This window comes from Phyllobates terribilis, unplaced genomic scaffold (assembly GCF_046119375.1).
Source record: "Phyllobates terribilis strain yellow unplaced genomic scaffold, ASM4611937v1 Scaffold_2__4_contigs__length_985480577, whole genome shotgun sequence".
Classification (NCBI taxonomy): Eukaryota; Metazoa; Chordata; class Amphibia; order Anura; family Dendrobatidae; genus Phyllobates; species Phyllobates terribilis.
In genome coordinates, this window is record NW_027362762.1 from 749,055,936 (window position 1) to 749,074,061 (window position 18,126).

The 18,126-nt window shown below is 40.5% G+C and overlaps 1 protein-coding gene across 13 annotated transcripts in view; it reads left to right on the forward strand.

The window, feature by feature from the left end:
- The window catches only part of CASK (calcium/calmodulin dependent serine protein kinase), a 350,915-nt gene that overhangs the window by 295,091 nt on the left and 37,698 nt on the right, over positions 1-18,126 (forward strand). For 5 of the 13 annotated variants that reach the window (XM_073667250.1, XM_073667249.1, XM_073667251.1 and 2 more), the window contains 6 exons: positions 4,177-4,262; positions 7,976-8,044; positions 11,692-11,760; positions 11,905-11,946; positions 13,701-13,736; positions 15,389-15,585. In XM_073667250.1, coding sequence (XP_073523351.1) covers positions 4,177-4,262; positions 7,976-8,044; positions 11,692-11,760; positions 11,905-11,946; positions 13,701-13,736; positions 15,389-15,585 — 499 coding nt within the window. The remainder of the gene's footprint in view (positions 1-4,176; positions 4,263-7,975; positions 8,045-11,691; positions 11,761-11,904; positions 11,947-13,700; positions 13,737-15,388; positions 15,586-18,126) is intronic. The other 8 variants (XM_073667252.1, XM_073667254.1, XM_073667255.1 and 5 more) reach the window with 3 other exon arrangements.

Sequence of the window (18,126 nt, forward strand, 5' to 3'; positions counted from 1 at the left end):
AAAAACCTGATAAAAGATCCTTTTATGCTAATTTAGGGCAGTCCTCCAGTAGGCGTACACTCCCAAAAATGATGCAAGTCAGAGTGCATGTTGGCTATGCCGGCACCATTAGTCTGTGGCTCCATCGGCACATACGTCCGTATCCCGTTTTGCGAGCATGTACTAAATGCAATGTGAAAGTGACCTTACACATTAGGCACAGTTATGAAGTTTAATTTGGTTGTTCAGTTTTAGCAGCATAAAAAACGGAATACATACCCAAGACTGATCCTTCTGCTAACTGATGCGAAAGGAAGCAGAGGAGCCTATTGATTAAGAGTTTCCATATGTGTCTGTTTTAGAACAAAGTCCCTCATGCTGCGTTTTTTTTTCATTCTAAAAACTGACACCAGACTGACACCTGACAGACCCCACAATAATCAGTTGGCCCCCTCTGCTTCTGTTAGAATTTTTAATGCAATGGATATTTTTTGGGACTAATTCAGTTTCTATTCCCAGAAAGCCTTAACGATTTCTTGCATGTATCTAAAATGAGACATGGGTGTGCTGCATGTGTCAAATGTGAAAGGTGTGTTGCTCGCTGTGGAGTCGGTAAGCCAAACCACAGACTCAAAGTCCTCAATTTCCCTGACTTCCGACTCCACAACTCAGACTCCACAGCCCTGCCTCACTACTGAGCACGCACATAAAGTGCAGCACAGATTCATCTCAGCTAAAAGCCGAGATCCTTGGATCAGGAACAGACATTTAGGCTGTGTGCCCACTATCCGTTTTTTAAGCGTTTCTTGAACGGCAATTCCGCTGCAGAAACGCTTAAAAACGCTTGGTAGAAGGTCTGCCATGTTCCCCAGTGATAGTCCCCATGTGCTGTGAACATGCTGCGGAAATTTCCGCTGCGGATTATCATTGCGGAAAAATCCGCAGCCGTACCAATTATTTTGCGTAATCACTGTGTTTTCGCCGCCATTGACTTGCATTGAATCGCTTAATATCCCGCATGACTACATGTGCACATGCGAATATTAAGCGATTCAATGTGCGGATGGTACCTGGGTTTGGAGAAGAGGAGACTCTCCCCCAGACCCGGGTACCATAGTACCTGTAAAAAAAAATAAATAAAGAGTTAAAATAAAAAATTACCTTATACTCACCTTCTGATGGTGTACGGTCTCCATAGCGATGCGTCCTGGCTCCCCGGCAGCTCGTGATGGTCTAAAAGGACCTGCCATGACGTCATTTAGTCATGTGACTGGTCACGCGACCGCTGACGTCGGCGGTCGCATGACCTGTCACATGACTAAATGACGTCATGGAAGGTCCTTTTACACAACCGTTTTTTTGTTTTTTTTTTCACTAACTTGGTCACACTATATAAAATCGGAAAGCGCTTGACAACCCGTATGCGAAATCGCATGATCAAAACGCTTCATTTACACTTGTCTCTGGCAGGAAAAACGCATGTACAATCCGCATGCGTTTTTTCTGCCAGGGAGATACAGAAACGCTCAAGAAAAATCCAGAGCATTTCTGCATCGTGTGCACTTGGCCTTATAGGACATTTCCGAACTTTCCCAAATTCTTATGAAAACATTTACAGCACATCCTGCATTGTACTACTGAACCCAATTTATTATATATCTTGGGAGTTTGAGTCGGTCTATTTTATACTGACTTTGTTTTGTTTTATTTTCCTAAACAGAAAAAATATACTGGAAAAAGTTATTTCTTCAGATTCTTGATGAAAAATGCATACAATATACTGAAGTGTTAATGAGGCTAGATCTGTCACCCGGGGAACCAGAACCTGGGCCGTAAATGATATGATTAGCAATGACCAAGTGTTGGCTCTTGCTGATCGCTGACATGTTCATATGGGCCAGTGATCAGGAATGACCATTCTTTCATACAAGCCATTAATAAGAGTATTGTTAGTAAGAACCTTGCTGCTTCTGACTTTCACTGCCACCAGGTATCCAATGATCAAAGTTTGATGCACCTGTCCAGGTCTGCCATAGTTTTCGCTTTGGTACTTTCTGGCCAAGTGTGCACAGTAGTTACATTCCATGAAAGGGGTTAATTTTTCCTATCCAATCCGCCTCTCTCCAGCCCATTGATTTATGTACAGCATTTAGCTGGTCATGTCAAAATCACCAACCTGCAGAATCGCAGGTCTCCTAATCACACGGTCATTTTTTTGAGCTGAGTACTTGTTCAAATGCCCTACTATCTATATGTAAATATAGTGTAGACTACAGAACAAACCACTGATAGTGGAATGTGTTACAGCAGAACTTTTGCTGAGCTTTATAGTTTTAATCATAGAATGGTAGCGTTGGAGGGGACCTCCTGGGTCATCTGGTCCAACCCCCTGCTCAAAGCAGGATTCACTAAATCATCTCAGACAGATTTCTGTCCAGCCTCTGTTTGAAGACGTCCATTGAAGGGGAACTCACCACCTCTTCTGGCAGCCTGTTCCACTCTTTGATCACCCTAACTATCAAAAAGTTTTTTCTAATATCTAATGTGTCTCCTCCCGTTCAGTTTCATCCCATTGCTTCTAGTCTTTCCTTGTGCAAATGAGAATAAAGATGATCCTTCGTCAATGTGACAGCCCTTGAGATATTTGTAGACCGCTATTAAGTCTCCTCTGTCTACTTTTTTGCAAGCTAAACATTCTCAAATCCTGTAACCGTTCCTCATAGGACAGGGTTTGCAGACCGGTCACCATTCTGGTTGCTCTTCTCTGAACTTGCTCCAGTTTGTCGATGTCTTTTTTTAAAATGTGGTGCCCAAAACTGGACACAGTATTCCAGATGAGGTCTGACCAAAGAGGAGTAAAGTCCGATAATGACTTCACGTGATCTAGACTGTATGCTTCTGTTAATACATCCCAGAATTGTATTTGCCATTTTTGCTGCTGCATCACACTGTTGACTCATGTTCAGTCTATGATCTATTAGTATAACTAAGTCTTTTTCACATGTGCTGTTTCTTAGCTCTATTCCTCCCATTTTGTATATGCTTTTTTTATTGCCCAGATGTAGTACTTTGTTTTTTAACAGGGAAAAATGCATTCTGTTACTGCCCACTGCTCCAGTTTATTTAGGTCTTTTTGAAGCCTCTCTCTCTCTTCTCTAGTGTTGGCTATCCCTCCAAGCTTTGTGTCATCAGCAAATTTAATCAGTTTACCCTCAATTCCTTCATCTAAATCATTGATAAAGATGTTGAACAATACAGGTCCCAGGACAGAGCCCTGTGGTACCCCACTTGAGAAATTCATCCAACTGGATGTGAAGCCATTTACGACCACTCTGAGTCCGATCACTAAGCCAGTTATGAATCCACCTAACTTTTACTAATACTCCAGCTCTGCTCTTTGCCATAACTATCACTCAAGGAGAAGTGCCCACCCAGCTAGAAACCAGGAAGGGAGGAGATTGTAATGAGACGGCATAGCTCTAAGCTGCTTAAGAGACAATTTGAGACTACCCATTTTACCTTTCAGGAGTATTTTTTCAGTTGAGGATCATATGGAGTCTGTTAGCAAACTGTATTAACCTAATAGTTTTTAGATTAGCTGGCAGCTTCAGCACCTATACCCTAGGGCAGGGTTCCCCAACTCCAGTCCTCAAGGCCCACCAACAGGTCATGTTTTCAGGATTTCCTTAGTATTGCACAGGTGATGTAACTATTGCCTGTGCTGATGATGGAATTATCACCTGTGCAATACTAAGGAAATCCTGAAAACATGACCTGTTGGTGGGCCTTGAGGACTGGAGTTGGGGAACCCTGCCCTAGGGGACTGGTACTGAATTTTATATTCTCTAGAATGTTCAGCTGGCTGTAAGTACCGATGTTGGGTTTGAAATTTTAGTGGTTTGCTTTAAAGGGGGTTTACCGGTCAGAGAAGAAAAGTTGGCAGTTTGTGGCAACATCCCCCTGTATTCCCCATGTGAGTGGGCAATCTTTTCTTGTGACCATAAGTATGTGATTTGTACAGTTGTGATAACATGCCATCTAGATTCTCCTGCGCTTCTCTTAATCAGGCTCCAGATTTTTCTTCTCGGCCCAGAAAAAAAACTGTTAAAATACTGTTTCTAATCTTATGTGGTGATACTAAAATATCTTGACCTTTGTTGATATTTCCGTGTTTTTTTTTTTGTTTTGTTTATCTAGGTACCCTCCATGTAGGTGATGAGATACGCGAAATAAATGGAATTAGCGTAGCAAACCAAACTGTGGAACAGCTTCAGAAGATGCTGGTTAGTTGTCTTTACAATTTAAGCCACCTGCAGAAATACACATAATATCAGTGCAAGATAATGTTGTGGGTTTTTTTTGTTTTTTTTTTAATCAAATCAATATGACCCTTTTTTCTGTTTTTGCCTTTTTGGCACATGTCGGCATCAAAAAAAGGAATCGATCACTGTCTAGACCACCTCTTAGTTCAAGCGCAGGATATTGTGTTTACATGTGTAATTTGTAAAGGCTTTTGTCCAGATTGACAGTTGCAAAGGAGGTAATCGAACAGCTAAGGCAATGTTACCCTTTAAAGAACCATTCCAGTGTTTTTTTTTATTATTGCACTGCTAGACTGGTGCTTTAAATGCAATTTCCCTGCCTCATACTCTCCTGCTGCTGCTTTCATGCTTTTCCAGCGTCTCTCCCGTCGGTCTCCAGTGAAAAGTGGCTAGCCAGCAGCTCCAGTGTTTCTTGGAGTGCTCTGGAGACCACTTTTTAATACATCACTATGAGAGCCTTGGTCTGGCTCTCATAGACTTGCATTGAGCTCTTATGACGTAACTTCTGGCCAGTCTGTTAAGAGCACAAGATGGCGCTGCGGGACCAGAGCGGCATCGGTAAAAGGTGAAGCCACCGGAAGAGGAGTATAAGAACGGGGGCAGGGTGCTTACATTTAAAACCCCACTAGTGTACTATTTTAATTGGTCAAAAAGTTATATGTATATTAAAGAGAGGAACTGTTGTAGTTCTTTTTTACTCTTAAGAACTTCCCTGGGGGTGACCTTATTGGATACATATTTTTCCTACATTGTTTGTGTAGACAAAGCAGAGAAGTGTGTACATTTAATGGCTGCTGCAGAAAAATGTTAATGGCCCAATACTGTTCTAGGGAAGTGATGGAATACAAGAGGATACAGACCCCTGCCTGAGAGTGACAGGAGATATCTATACAAAGTGTTGTGTGTGTGTATAAATAATATGCTGCCTTAGCTCTGCATTAAAGCCATCTTAACCCCTTCATGACACATGACGTATATATTGATTTAAACAGCTGTTATGTGCCTTTTAAGAGCCGCGGGTGGATTGGAGCTCCACTCACAGCTGTTAAACAGTTTAATCCCGCTGTCAATCACTGACAGCAGGATTTAACCTTCGCCAGCCGAAAGCACGTCACAAATCCCGTCCATTGGCGCCACTTCAGAAGACCCCTGTGCCTGTCATTGTGAATCTCCTGTGAATGCTGGCTTGTGGCCAGCGTTCACAGGAGATTGTGATTTCTGCTATACATAGCCGTGCTTCAGCCCAGCTTTGCATAGCACAGGCGATCGTATGATCGCAGCTTCAAGTCTCCTAAGGGAACTATTGAAGTCAGTAAAAAGTTTAAAAAAAAAAAAAAGTTAAAAAAAAAATAAATAAATAGAACACCAGTTCAAATCAGCACCCTTTTACCTATTTGTAAATAAAACAAAAAAATAATTTGCTATCGCTGCATTCAGAAATGTCTGATCTATGGAAATATAAAGTAAATTAATTAGATAAACAACGTAACGAGGAAAAAATCAAAACTCCAGAATTTAAATTTTTTTTGTCCGCCACAACATTGCAATAAGATGCAATATAAGGCAATTAAAACATCATATCTACCCCAAAATGGGATCAATAAAAACGTCCGCTCGGGCACAAAATATAAGCAATCACCCAGATCACGGAAAATGGAAACACTACTGGTCTCTGAAAATGGCGACAAATGCAAAAGCTTATTTTAATTTGGAACATTTTTTTCACAATTTAAATAAAAAAGAACCTAAACATGTTTGGTATCTGCGTGCTCGTACTGACGTGGAAAATCATATTGACGGGTCAGTTTTACCATGTAGTGAACATAGTCAATAAAAAGAAAAGATTGTGGTATTGTGCTTTTCTTTTTTGCAGTTTCACTACAGTTGGAATTTTTTTTCCTGTACACTATATGGTAGAATAATAGGTGTAATTTAAAGTACAACTCGTACCGCAAAAATCAAGCCCTCATACGGCTATATTGATGGAAAAGTTAAAAAGTTATGGCTTTTGGAAGAAGGGGAGGAAAAAATTGAAAATGGCCCAGGGGTGAAGGGGTTTAGATCTGTCATGGTCTATGCAATAAAACTGGTAAGCAAGTGATAGAAAACAAGGAATATCAACTTAATAGGCAATTAAAACAATGTAACTAAAAGAAATGTCATTATTATATTTAAATGCATTTTATTAGCACATAACAATCGTTTGGTCTAAGGAGGTAATCACATAGCATTAAACAGACCACAGTCTTATTCTAGAACAGGTTCCGGTCAGTGTGTTAATAGTATGGGTGCTTGTGAGTATGCAGTAGGAAGCTCTGCTCTCCTCCAAGCTATCACACTTGCCTTTTGACATGGTGCGCTGAAGCAGTGTTCCCCAACTCCAGTCTTCAAGAACCACCAACAGGTCATGTTTTCAGGATTTCCTTACTATTACACAGGTGATGGAATTATTGCCTGTCCTGGTGATGGACTTATCACCTGTGCAATACTAAGGAAATCCTGAAAACATGACCTGTTGGTGGTTCTTGAAGACCGGAGTTGGGGAACACTGCTCTAAAGCATTGTTCATCAACTAATTGCTCCTGGACAGTTGGGATAAGTTGCTCTTGGAGGACATTTAGTTCCCATTCTTTATGGCAGTGCTCTCATAGAAAATTGAGAGTGATGCTCCAACAGCAAAAATAACTTTGCAGGAATTAACTGGATTGGACTTCAGAGGATTGAGGTAAAGTTATTTTCTCTGATGTTTGGGACATCTGGAAGAATGATTTTCCAGAGAAGGATAGGTGAGTGCTACCATGAGTCTTGTCATACCACCAGGAAAGCACCCTGGGACCATTTATGTGTGCGATTGCTTTTCATCCAAAGGAGTGGGCTTAATTTTGTCTAAAAACACTGTTGTGTATAAAGAATGGGATCAAAATATCCTCCAAGAGCAACTTCATTTACATTTTGGGTTTATGGCATCCCCAGATCTCAATTCACTTGAAAACTTGTGGTCGATCCTCAAAAAGCGAGTGGAAAAACAAACACAGAAATTGTGATTTACTCCAAGAACTGATTACACAAAAATGGGTAGCAATCAGTCAGGATTTGCCCCTAAAGCATGCTAGCCAGGGCGAGTTGCAGAAGTCCTGAAAAATAAGGGTTATCACTGTAAATCAGTCTTTGCACAAAGTTTATACATTTGTCAGAAGTTTAAAAACTTGCGAAATGTAATTGTACTTCAGTAACCATAGAAGGATCTAAATGAAAGATCTAGAAACACAAACAGCAAAATTTGTCTCAAAGTTTTTGTAATGACTGCCGTGATTACCTCCATAGACAAAACAACTGTGATTTGCTAATTAAAAGTATTTAAGGATTTATTTAGCATGACCTTGCCTCCTTAGTTTGTGTTTTTGTTTGTTTTTTGTTTTTTTCATTTTAGAGAACCAATACATAAAAAATGTTTTGCACCTATTGCATCTTTTTCATCCTTTGTGTTTGGCAACATAGTATAACTGCTGCCTTTTTTTCTCCCATGTGACTTCACCACGCCGAAGTGTTTTTTAATTCTATAATTTTATGGTCTTTATTAGTCTGTGTTTGGTTGCTTTTGGTATATTTACTTCAACGTGTCATGTAATTACCTATTATATTCTCTAATCACAAATCGCTTTCCTTCCTCTTAGAGAGAAATGAGGGGCAGCATCACGTTCAAGATAGTTCCCAGTTACCGCACTCAGTCTTCTTCCTGTGAGGTAATACCTTCATACATCAGCGGGTCTTCTCTTCTGTTTTCTGCTGATGGCTGACTGTGATCTGCTTTTTGGGAAGCTGTTTCTGCCTGTGCTTGTAAACCATGCACACCAATTTTACAACAAAGATAACGGAACCGAGCGCGTGTTTTGTAAAACCTTGATAATGCGATTGCTGAATATGGCTTTAATTTTCTGCTGCATAATGGTTACAGCATTATTTCTAATAAGATGTTTCATGTATTCGATAATTTTGTAATAATTACAACAATTACTGCAATTTACTTGATTGTGAAATGGTGTAGGTACGGTATTTTCCAGCCTTTGTGTATTTTTTTTTATCATTTAGATCAAAAACTGTTACATGTAACCTTGTAAAGATCTGTACAAGTAAGAAAAACATGTGCAAACAAGCATACATTGTAGCATGTACACTGAGCCGTGCCCTTTAAAGCTCCACCTTTCTTGTCCTTGTTAAAATGTTTATACACCTATAACATTAACTTTGGTTGTGAAAGTACATGATTTTGGTCAGCATGGTCTCTGGTAGCAAGCAGCTTGCTCCAGTAGAAATGTTAGAAATGTTCCCCAGTGCGAGTTTCCCTTACAGAGACCAAGTAAGCAGCCATTCTGCCATGCTGTGAGCGTGTCTGTCAGTATGACGTACTATAGCACACAGTTTTAATATTGGCCTCTTAATTGCCACGTCGCAAAATACTGGCTGCTTTAGGAATTGGCTTTAGGGTATATGCACACGGTGCATTTTTAATGGGGTAAAGCCGTCTGAATTGGCCCCAAAAATGCATTGTAATCCTTATCCCAGCATTTTCTATGAGAATTTGGAAGATCTGTGCACATGATCAGGAATTTTTCTGACCAGATTTCATGTGCGTTTTAAATAAGCAGCATGTCCATTCTCTGTGCGGATTTTCCTGCTTTTTTTTTTTTTTTTTTTTTTGCTGCGTGGAATTTCTGCAGCGTTTTAGATGCCAAGATGTGCAGAAACGCTGCAGAGATTTCTGCAAGCAAATACTGATTGTGTGCACATAGCCTAACGCCCTACTTAAAAGTTATGACGCAATGGATAAGCGGACCTTGTGTTGCATCCCATCAAATCATCACTGACAATTTCACATTGACTCAATAGAAGGCAATTATTACCTCCATCTTGAAATGTTTGACTAGACTAACTTAAAGGGGATCTGTCAGCAGGATTTCACTCCCCAGACTATTTATATGCACATGCAGCTCTTTCAAAGACTAGTCCAGCAATACCTTTTAGGGTATGTGCAGACCATCCAGAGCCGGCTGTGGAGAAATCGCCTTGGGCTTCCGCTCATTATGCAAGTGAGCGCCGGCCTCTTTTTTTTTTTTTTTTTTTCACCTGCAGACTTTCCCCATAGAGATTAGGTCTATTAGGTGCCAGAGAAATTGCCATGCTGCGGTCTGGAAAGACGAGCAGCATGTCAATTTCCACGGGTGTACGGAGACGCATAGTGGACATGGCATTTGTATAAATCCCATCTACTATGCTGTAACATCTGGGCGCTGCGGATTGCAATCCGCAGTGAACACTGATTGTGTGCACATACCCTTACACGGCCAGTCCATTCCTCCAGTACTGAGAAATCAGCATTTCAATTGATATGCCAATGAGGCTGAAGAGCTATGGTAGGTCTGAAGCCTCTGTCACTCCTGCTCTATTCCCTGCCAGGCACCACCTCTTCCTGCTTGACTCGAGGCTCCTTTGACTGAAGTCACACAGCAAAGGAGCTGTTTGTTTTTTATTTTTGTTGTTTTTTTTGCCATATGGTTCCAGATGCGATATTGGTCTTTTTATTAGGTGCCAATTTGTGTTTTTTTCAAGAGGGCATTATAAACAGGGTACTCATACAGAGCAGCCTAAAGACATTTCCCCAGAGAAGCCTGTAAGCAATGCCCCCTTTGGAAAAATCAATAAAAATGGGCACTAAATAAAAAAAACTTTATATCCCTTGAACCAGTTGGTGGATTCTTTTTAAGTTTTTTAAAAACTGATTACTCCAGAGAAGCAGCAGGAATAAAAAAAATGTAAACATTAGTGACCTTGTGTCCACATCAAAAAAGTAATGTGCTTAGATGATGAATGGTGTCTTGATCTAAAGAAATTGATGTGGTTCTGCTAAATACAGGACAGCATTTCCTTTGACTGCATGTTGTCAGTGCAGTGTAAGAGTACTGACTGGTCTAACTATAGAAATTAACCAGCCAGACAAATTTTTTTTTTTGTCTATCAGGTGTAACTGAGAAGGGGGCTGGCTTAGCCACTGAAGCCAGTCCCCTTCACACGCCACTGATGGTTTGATAACCCTGTCCTGTGTCAAACACAACGGAACTGAAGCTGCTTGGACCTTACTGATACCTACAGATTTTGGCTTTGATAAGCGAAAGTGTAACTAAACTTTCTGTTTTTATTTATTACTTAAACTTATTAACGACTTATTGATTTGTTCTAGTCCCATGAAAGTGCTATTGATCGGTGTGGTATTCGTTTGGAGACACCCACCGGTCAAACCACAAAGCAGAAGCGCTCGGCCTGTGCATGAGCGTGCGCACAGCGGTGTACAGACCCATTGACCTTATATTGAATCCTTACACCTCTCTGTGTGTGCTCAGTAAGGCTATGTGCCCACGTTGCATAAATGAAGCAGAAAATTTCTGCTTCATTTCTGCAAGTCCTCTCCCGGAAAAACACATGCGGAATTCCGCACGCGTTTATCGCGCATTTTTCGCGCGTTTATCACGCGTTTTCCACATGCGGAATTGCCTTGCGTTTTTTATGCATTGGACAAAGGCAATTCCGCTTGCGGAAACGCAAAATTAAATGACATGCTGCGGATTTTTGAACGCGGCATAAACGCTGCGGAAAAATCCACAGCATGTGCATAGAACTTGCGGAATCCCATTGGGGACCATGGGGTGCGGATTACCAAGCGTTTTACAAGCGTTTCCGCTGCGGAAATTCCGCATCAAAAACGCTTGAAAAACGCTACGTGGGCACACAGCCTAACTAGACCCCCACTAATTGAGGGGCTACAACAGAAAACCTTTTCAACAGTTTGGTTACACTTGAAGTCTAAGTTGTATGACTTGCTGTTATTAACACATTCAGAGACCTTTTGAGCTGGATAACCCCTTTTAAAAGCAATGTCCAGTCTTCCACCATGCTGCAGTTCTGATAAAATGTAGTCAGACCCTTACTGGCTTGGCAGACCCTGCTGTTTGCAGAGCACCTCCGGTTTGCATATGCTTGATACAACATATAACCATGTCGGATCACTTGTGCTCTGCCTTTTTAATGCAATTTAGTACATGAAACCTTCTTTTTTGTAGCTTGGATATTTATTTACATCCAGTAAGGTCTCATGGTAAAAGGGATGTTTTAAAGCATTTGTTCTGTTCTGAGAATAATTGGTGAAGAATATGGGCTGTCGGGTGCTGTCTGGACCATGGGCTCCTCTTGGTGGAGAATTGGTGAACTGCAGTTATTGTCTGCAGAAAAATAACATGGAAAGACGGGACTAGTGTAGAGGATTCTTCATTGTTTATTCATTTAACTGTGCACTTTTGCAATAGTGAAATGTGTTAACAAAACTTGTGTCTTATTTCAGAGAGATTCCCCCTCTACATCCAGACAGTCCCCAGCTAATGGTCATAGCAGCATTAACAATTCTATTGCGGTAAGATCAGCAATTACATATACACATTCGCACAAACAGGGTTGTAACAACAATTTGCCCTCAACTAAGTCTGTATTAACCTCTGTGTTTTAAGTTCCTGGATAACCTTTCCCATCCTAACATGACTTTTTTTAAATTGTGTAGGAGATTTATTTGGTTTCCCCTCTTATTTCATTTAGACTTTTGGTAAGTTTTTGCAGGGTATCTTTATTTTGCTGTGTTTTCTGTTATTTTTTTTTCCTCTAAAACTACATATGCTGGAATATAGTGATTTAATTAACGAAGAACCTCATGGAGGCTATAAGGCTTTGCGTCACTAGTTGCTAGTGAATTGGTACCAAAGCGATTAGCTTCCCCCTAGAAACTAGATGCCTCCATTTGTAATAAACAGGCTAAAAACCACTCTGGAGCCAGAATGTAGTTTCCGCTATCTAAGTTAATGAATTGGTGTGCCCTCCGCTGCTGTGTTACCTGCATATTCTGCATAACATGAGCTTGGCCTATTATGTTACTCTCCGGTGGTGCCGGGGCTAATTGAAGCTGAAATATGTAAATGTGCATTATGGCACTCAGCTCTTCAGACCTTTCGCTGGAACATCTTTAACACAAATTGCTTGCTATATGACGCCGTGAGCCGCTGCTGCAGACACAGCTTTTTAGGCAAAATCCCATATTTAGTGATATTTCATTTGTTGTAGCTCAGCTGGAAATTTTGCATGTTGGCTTCTCCTTCTTTTTTTTTATCCAGTTCAAAGGTATTTCTGGTGGCAAAAAACCCATCTGCTCTTAAACTTCAAATCTTTAGTCTCAGAATTAAGCATTGTTCATGGAACACTCCTCTCCAAAACAAATTGCTTTTTGCAACACTGCATCAGACATGGCTCTTAAACCAAATTGGGATGGTAAAAAAACATTTTTTCTTGGCATAGACACATGGAGAGTAAAGAGAACCTGTCCCCAGAAATAACACTATTAACCTGCAGATATGCGGTTAGTCTGCAGGTTAATAGCGTTATTTACTGCAGTGGGGAGAAAATTAACTTTATTCTCCCCGCCAGCATTCCGGTTCAGTTATCGCTCTGAGAATACAGAGCGGCCGCTCTAATCGCACCCTGACTGACAATTGCTCTGCATTGCGGCCGACTGTCAGTCAGTGCTGGGGGCGCAGTCACAGCGGCCGCTCTGTACCCACAGCACTCCCGTCCCCATGGCTGAAACCGAATGCTGGCAGGGAGAATAAAGTTCATTTTCTCCTCATTGCATTCGGCTGCGTGCAGGCGCTGGGCAGCATCATAACGCTGTTAATCTGCAGATTAACTGCATATCTGCAGGTTAATATCTTATATTTATGGTGACAGGTTCCCTTTAAATAAAAGGGTTTAGCCTATATATATATATATTTTACAGTAATAACCCCTTTAAGAAAATTTGTCTCTCATCTGACCATCTAGTTTAAAATGCATCAACTGATCGCCCAGGTCCCATTCTTAACCGCTTCATACCAGCCTGGCATTTCCCGTGCAGCGGCCTCTGGGCAAATGTAGTGTTATATGGTGGCCCTCCTTCCAATACGACGGCAGGTTGAACCTCCCCTTTAGTAGGGCATATGGAAAAGCTTGTCAGTATGAGAACACCTTTAAAAGTATGCGATTTCCATCAGTGTTACACACAAGCATTGACATCACACTTGATATTATTTTACCAATGCATTTGTGTTGAAGATGCCGATAATAAATTTTCTTTTTGTTAAGCATCGTTTCTAGGCTTAAAACTTTCTGCTTCTTAAGGCTTCAGCTAAACATCTTGAGCTTGTATTTTTTGTTTTCTTATATGTGTAACCCATATTTATTACACCTACATTCAAACTGCTAATGTTTTCTTGTAAGAGTGCAAACTGTTAATAAGATGCAAATGTCTTCTGGGTTGACTTTGTTCTGCAGGACATACCATCAACTACTCAATCAAAAGGACGACAGGTGAATAGATTTTCTTTGTGTAATTTGTTGCTCTCCCCCCTAATAAATCCATGTTTGTGTTCCCATCATGTCTGTTAATGTTAAACCTATCAATAATCTCACCTTATATATCAGACTTCTAGTGCCTTCAGACAGACTTTTCTCAAGCTTATCAGAGGAGGCTGCATTAGAACTAAAGATGAGGGAATGATTAAAGAAAATAGAATTGATTAAAACGTGACTTAGACCATGTACAAATCAGAATGTGTTGACAGCAACCAGTCACCACAACCCTAGAATGGCAAGAACACTGGGAATTCTCACCTAGAAGCCCGCTTCATACTGGGCGGGTGTAGGTTGTTATCCAACTGGTACCTGTCTGTAACAGCAGCAACCAGTCGCTGCTATTTAACCAGTTAATTGCTGCTTTCAAACACTGAACGCAGTATTAAGGCTAGGGCTATGCGGCAACTTTAGTTGCTTCAGCCCTCATGTGACTGAAGTTCAATCGGTGCTGATACTACAGTGCTAGACAAGTGAACAGTGTCGTGTTATGACACCTAAAATACTGCGAGCAAGATGCCAAATATGAGGCTTGGGAGGATATTTTGCAACTTGCTTGTTACGGTAGTATAGGTGTTGCAATGCGACCCCATTCGGTTCTGTAGCGGTTGCTAAGTGCCCGTTCTGGGACCCATCGTTCCCTCTGCTTTAAATTTGTGGAATGTGTTTCGATGTCAGCCAGGGGCCTTCTGAAGACCCCCTATTACTGGCGTTTTGTTGCACCTATGAAGCCTAGTGGAAGATTAAACTTAATAGTACATCAGTATTGCAGTATATAGTAAAAATAGTATTGCAGTATAGAATAGGGGGACTAAAAAAATCTGTCAAATGTACCACGTGTTGTTTTTTTTTCTCTAACCCCATTCGCACATTTCTTGATCTGAAATAAAAAAATATATATATATGAATATAATATTATATATAATATTTTCATATTCAATTCATCTGGCATTGCCAAGTCCATGCTAGTCTGATCTGTAAAAATATAAAAGGATTTAACTCCTACTTTTAAATGGTGAAAAGGAAAAGAAAGCAAACACCAGGATAGACATGTTTTGGTCACAATTAGAACATGGCAGCAAAAAAATTATTTCATTTTCAATTTCCAAAGTTCTGATTTTTTTTTTTTTTGTAAAATACACAAATTTGTTATTTCCTTAATTGTACTGCTCTGGAGAATATTGCCAAGCACTCTTACTGCACAGCAGACACTGGTATAACTAAACAGTGGCACAATTGTTGGTTGATCTTTCACCATATAACTCCACCAAGGTTTTTTTTTTTCATTTCACTATATGGTAAAGTGTCATAATTTTGAATGAATCTTGGAAGAAGGAAATGAAAAATAAAGCTCAGTAATAAAATAATCTGAATTGATCAATAATCCCAAAAGCCTTACAAGCCTTATGTACAAGGTATTCATATTCATCAGTTGTAAACGTGTCCATTCTCCTTGCATGCTTTGCTCTGCAAATGCTTCATCTTTGTGTGATCTAGTAACCATTTCTTGTCTGGTCATTTATTGGTTTAACCTTTTTTCCTGTGAACCCCATTAATGTTCCAATATGTATTTCTTTAGCTATAAAGTATACCTGTATATTGTTTTCTAGATATATGTAAGAGCACAATTCGAATATGATCCAGCAAAGGATGACCTAATACCCTGTAAAGAAGCTGGCATCAGGTTTAGAGTTGGAGACATTATTCAAATTATTAGTAAAGATGACCACAACTGGTGGCAAGGCAAGCTGGAAAATGCAAAAAATGGCACTGCCGGTCTTATTCCTTCTCCTGAGCTACAAGAGTGGTAAGTCCTAGCATGTGCAGTAATATACGTCTGGGTCAAATACTCTGAAAAGCAGCATAAACTATTGACTAGTACAGAAAGTAAAAAGATAAGAACTAATTTGTATGGTTTAATGAGAGCAAGCCACATGGAAAATGTCTAAATGATAACGAAGGTTCTTTGCAACAGAAAAACATTTCACTAGGTGCTATATACGAGGGTCAGTCAATAAGTAATGCCTCCTATTTTTTCTCCTTTTAATTGGCAAGAAATTCAAATGCAATTGCATAGGTTGAAAATCACAACATTAACAATTAATTTGTCACTTTTCAATATGATCTCCATCCATTCCCACAGTCTTGGTCCACCGTTTAACAAGGGCATGTATTCCAGCATGGTCTTGCTTCCTAAGCCATTGACGCACGGACTTTTTCACGGCCTCCTCATCCTCAAAGTGAATCCCACGATGAGATTCTTTTAGCGGCCCGAACAGATGGAAGTCTGATGGTGCTAGGTCAGGGCTGTATGGGGGATGAGGCAAGACTTCCCATCCAATTTTCACAATCTCTGCAGTGGTGTGACAACTGGTGTGTGGTCTTGCATTGTCATGCAAAAGAAGAACATCCGCCATAGCTTTAGCGGGGTGAACTCGCTGGAGACGTGCTTTAAGTTTTTTTAGGGTTGTGACTTATCTGACAGAATTTACTGTGCATCCCTGCTCCAAAAAATCAACCATAACCACACCCTCCTCATCCCAGACCACAGTCGCCATAACTTTCCCTGCTGATCGCACAGTTTTGAATTTTTTCTTCCTCGGTGATTCAGTGTGATGCCATTCCATTGACTGCCTCTTTGATTCTGGGTCAAAAAAATGAACCCATGTTTCGTCTCCAGTCACAATTTTTTTCAGAAACTCCTCCCCCTCCAAATGGAAGCGCTGCAAGTGTTCGGAGGCTATTGTTTTTCTTGTCTTTGTTCTCATCGGTTAGCATTCTTGGGACCCACCGTGCACAAACTTTTCTGTATCCCAGTTGTCCAATAATTTTCATCACACTGCCTTTACTGAGGCAGATAATGCCACACAATTCATCTGCAGTCACCCGGCGGTCACCACGAATGATGTCATCGACTCGCTGAATGTTGCTTGGAGTTACTGTGGTTACTGGCCTGCCACTCCGCATTTTGTCAGCCAACGGTGATGGCCCTTCAGCTGTGTTACAGTGACAAACCCATCGTCTAACAGTACTGACATCCACTGTTGCATCACCGGACACATTTTTCAGTCTCTCATGAATTCGAATGGGTGTTTCACCTTCTGCATGCAAGAATTCAATCACAGAACGTTGTCTAATACCAACATCGATGTCAGCCATTCTGCAAACGGATACAGTCTTGCCACCTGTTGGTGCAGGAAGTTGCAATTGCTGTGGATTGGAGAAGGTTTGAGGAATTGTGCCAAATTCAAATATTTAACATAACTACCATATTTAAGGAGAAAAAAATAGGAGGCATTACTTATTTGACTGACCCTCGTATAATAGAAATGTCATTGAAGTGTGTTATTGGTATAAAAACATACTGTATATGGTAGAAATCTGCATTATTTAGGTTGGTGATTACTTGGGGACATTCTTAAGACTATGTTCATATAACCATGGCAGATTATGCTTTAAAAAAGAGTTGTCCACTACTGGACAAATGCTGTTTAAACCATTTGGGACCCCAATTTAAAATAAAACCAATGGATACTCTCAACCCACAGCGACTCCATTTCTGCAATGTCTTCGCTGCTGTTCCTAAGTGGTGACATGACCTTGTGCAGGCTGCACCAATGAGTGGGCAATGTGTAGCTGCAGCATTTACGAATTCATTAGTGCAGACACATTGACGCAATATTGATGAGCTGCAGCCTCTCCAGGATCAGCAGTTCCAACATTGCTGGTGCGTTGCTACTGCGGCAGGTTTAGTATACACTATTTTTTGTTTTAATTGGGGTCCTGAATTAAGTAGACAACCTCTTTTTAAGTGAAAATTAATAGCGCATGGATGGTACATTCAAAGTTTTTATCTGCCCCAAACACTTGTGTGGCAAAGTCTGATCTGCAAAATCTAATCAGACTAAGATATTAAGATATGCACAGCGACCCCCCCCCCCCATTCAATGACCTGTCAGATCTGAGAAAAAAAGTGTACAGTCCCATTGACATATATGAATTTTATTTATTTTATTTTTTTGTCTTTTAATGGACAGCATAAGGGTTAGAAAAACTGTTGTGAATAATGCCTTTCTTTAGCTGTGTCATTCAGTTACACCAGCTCTGGTCCAGTAGCTTTACCTTTCTGTTGAGCTTATCCTGCTACTGTGACAAACCAATGATCTGTCCGTGCTTGTTCCAAATTCTATAATGTTATCACTAGAACGATCACAGTTATCACTAGATTTGTATTTAGATATAAGGGAACACTGATTAGAAGAAATGCTCTGAAAACTGCAGTGGGTGCTGGAGGTTAAAAGGGTACTCCAAGGATGTAAAAAAGAAAAAAAAAGTACTATCCCTGCCC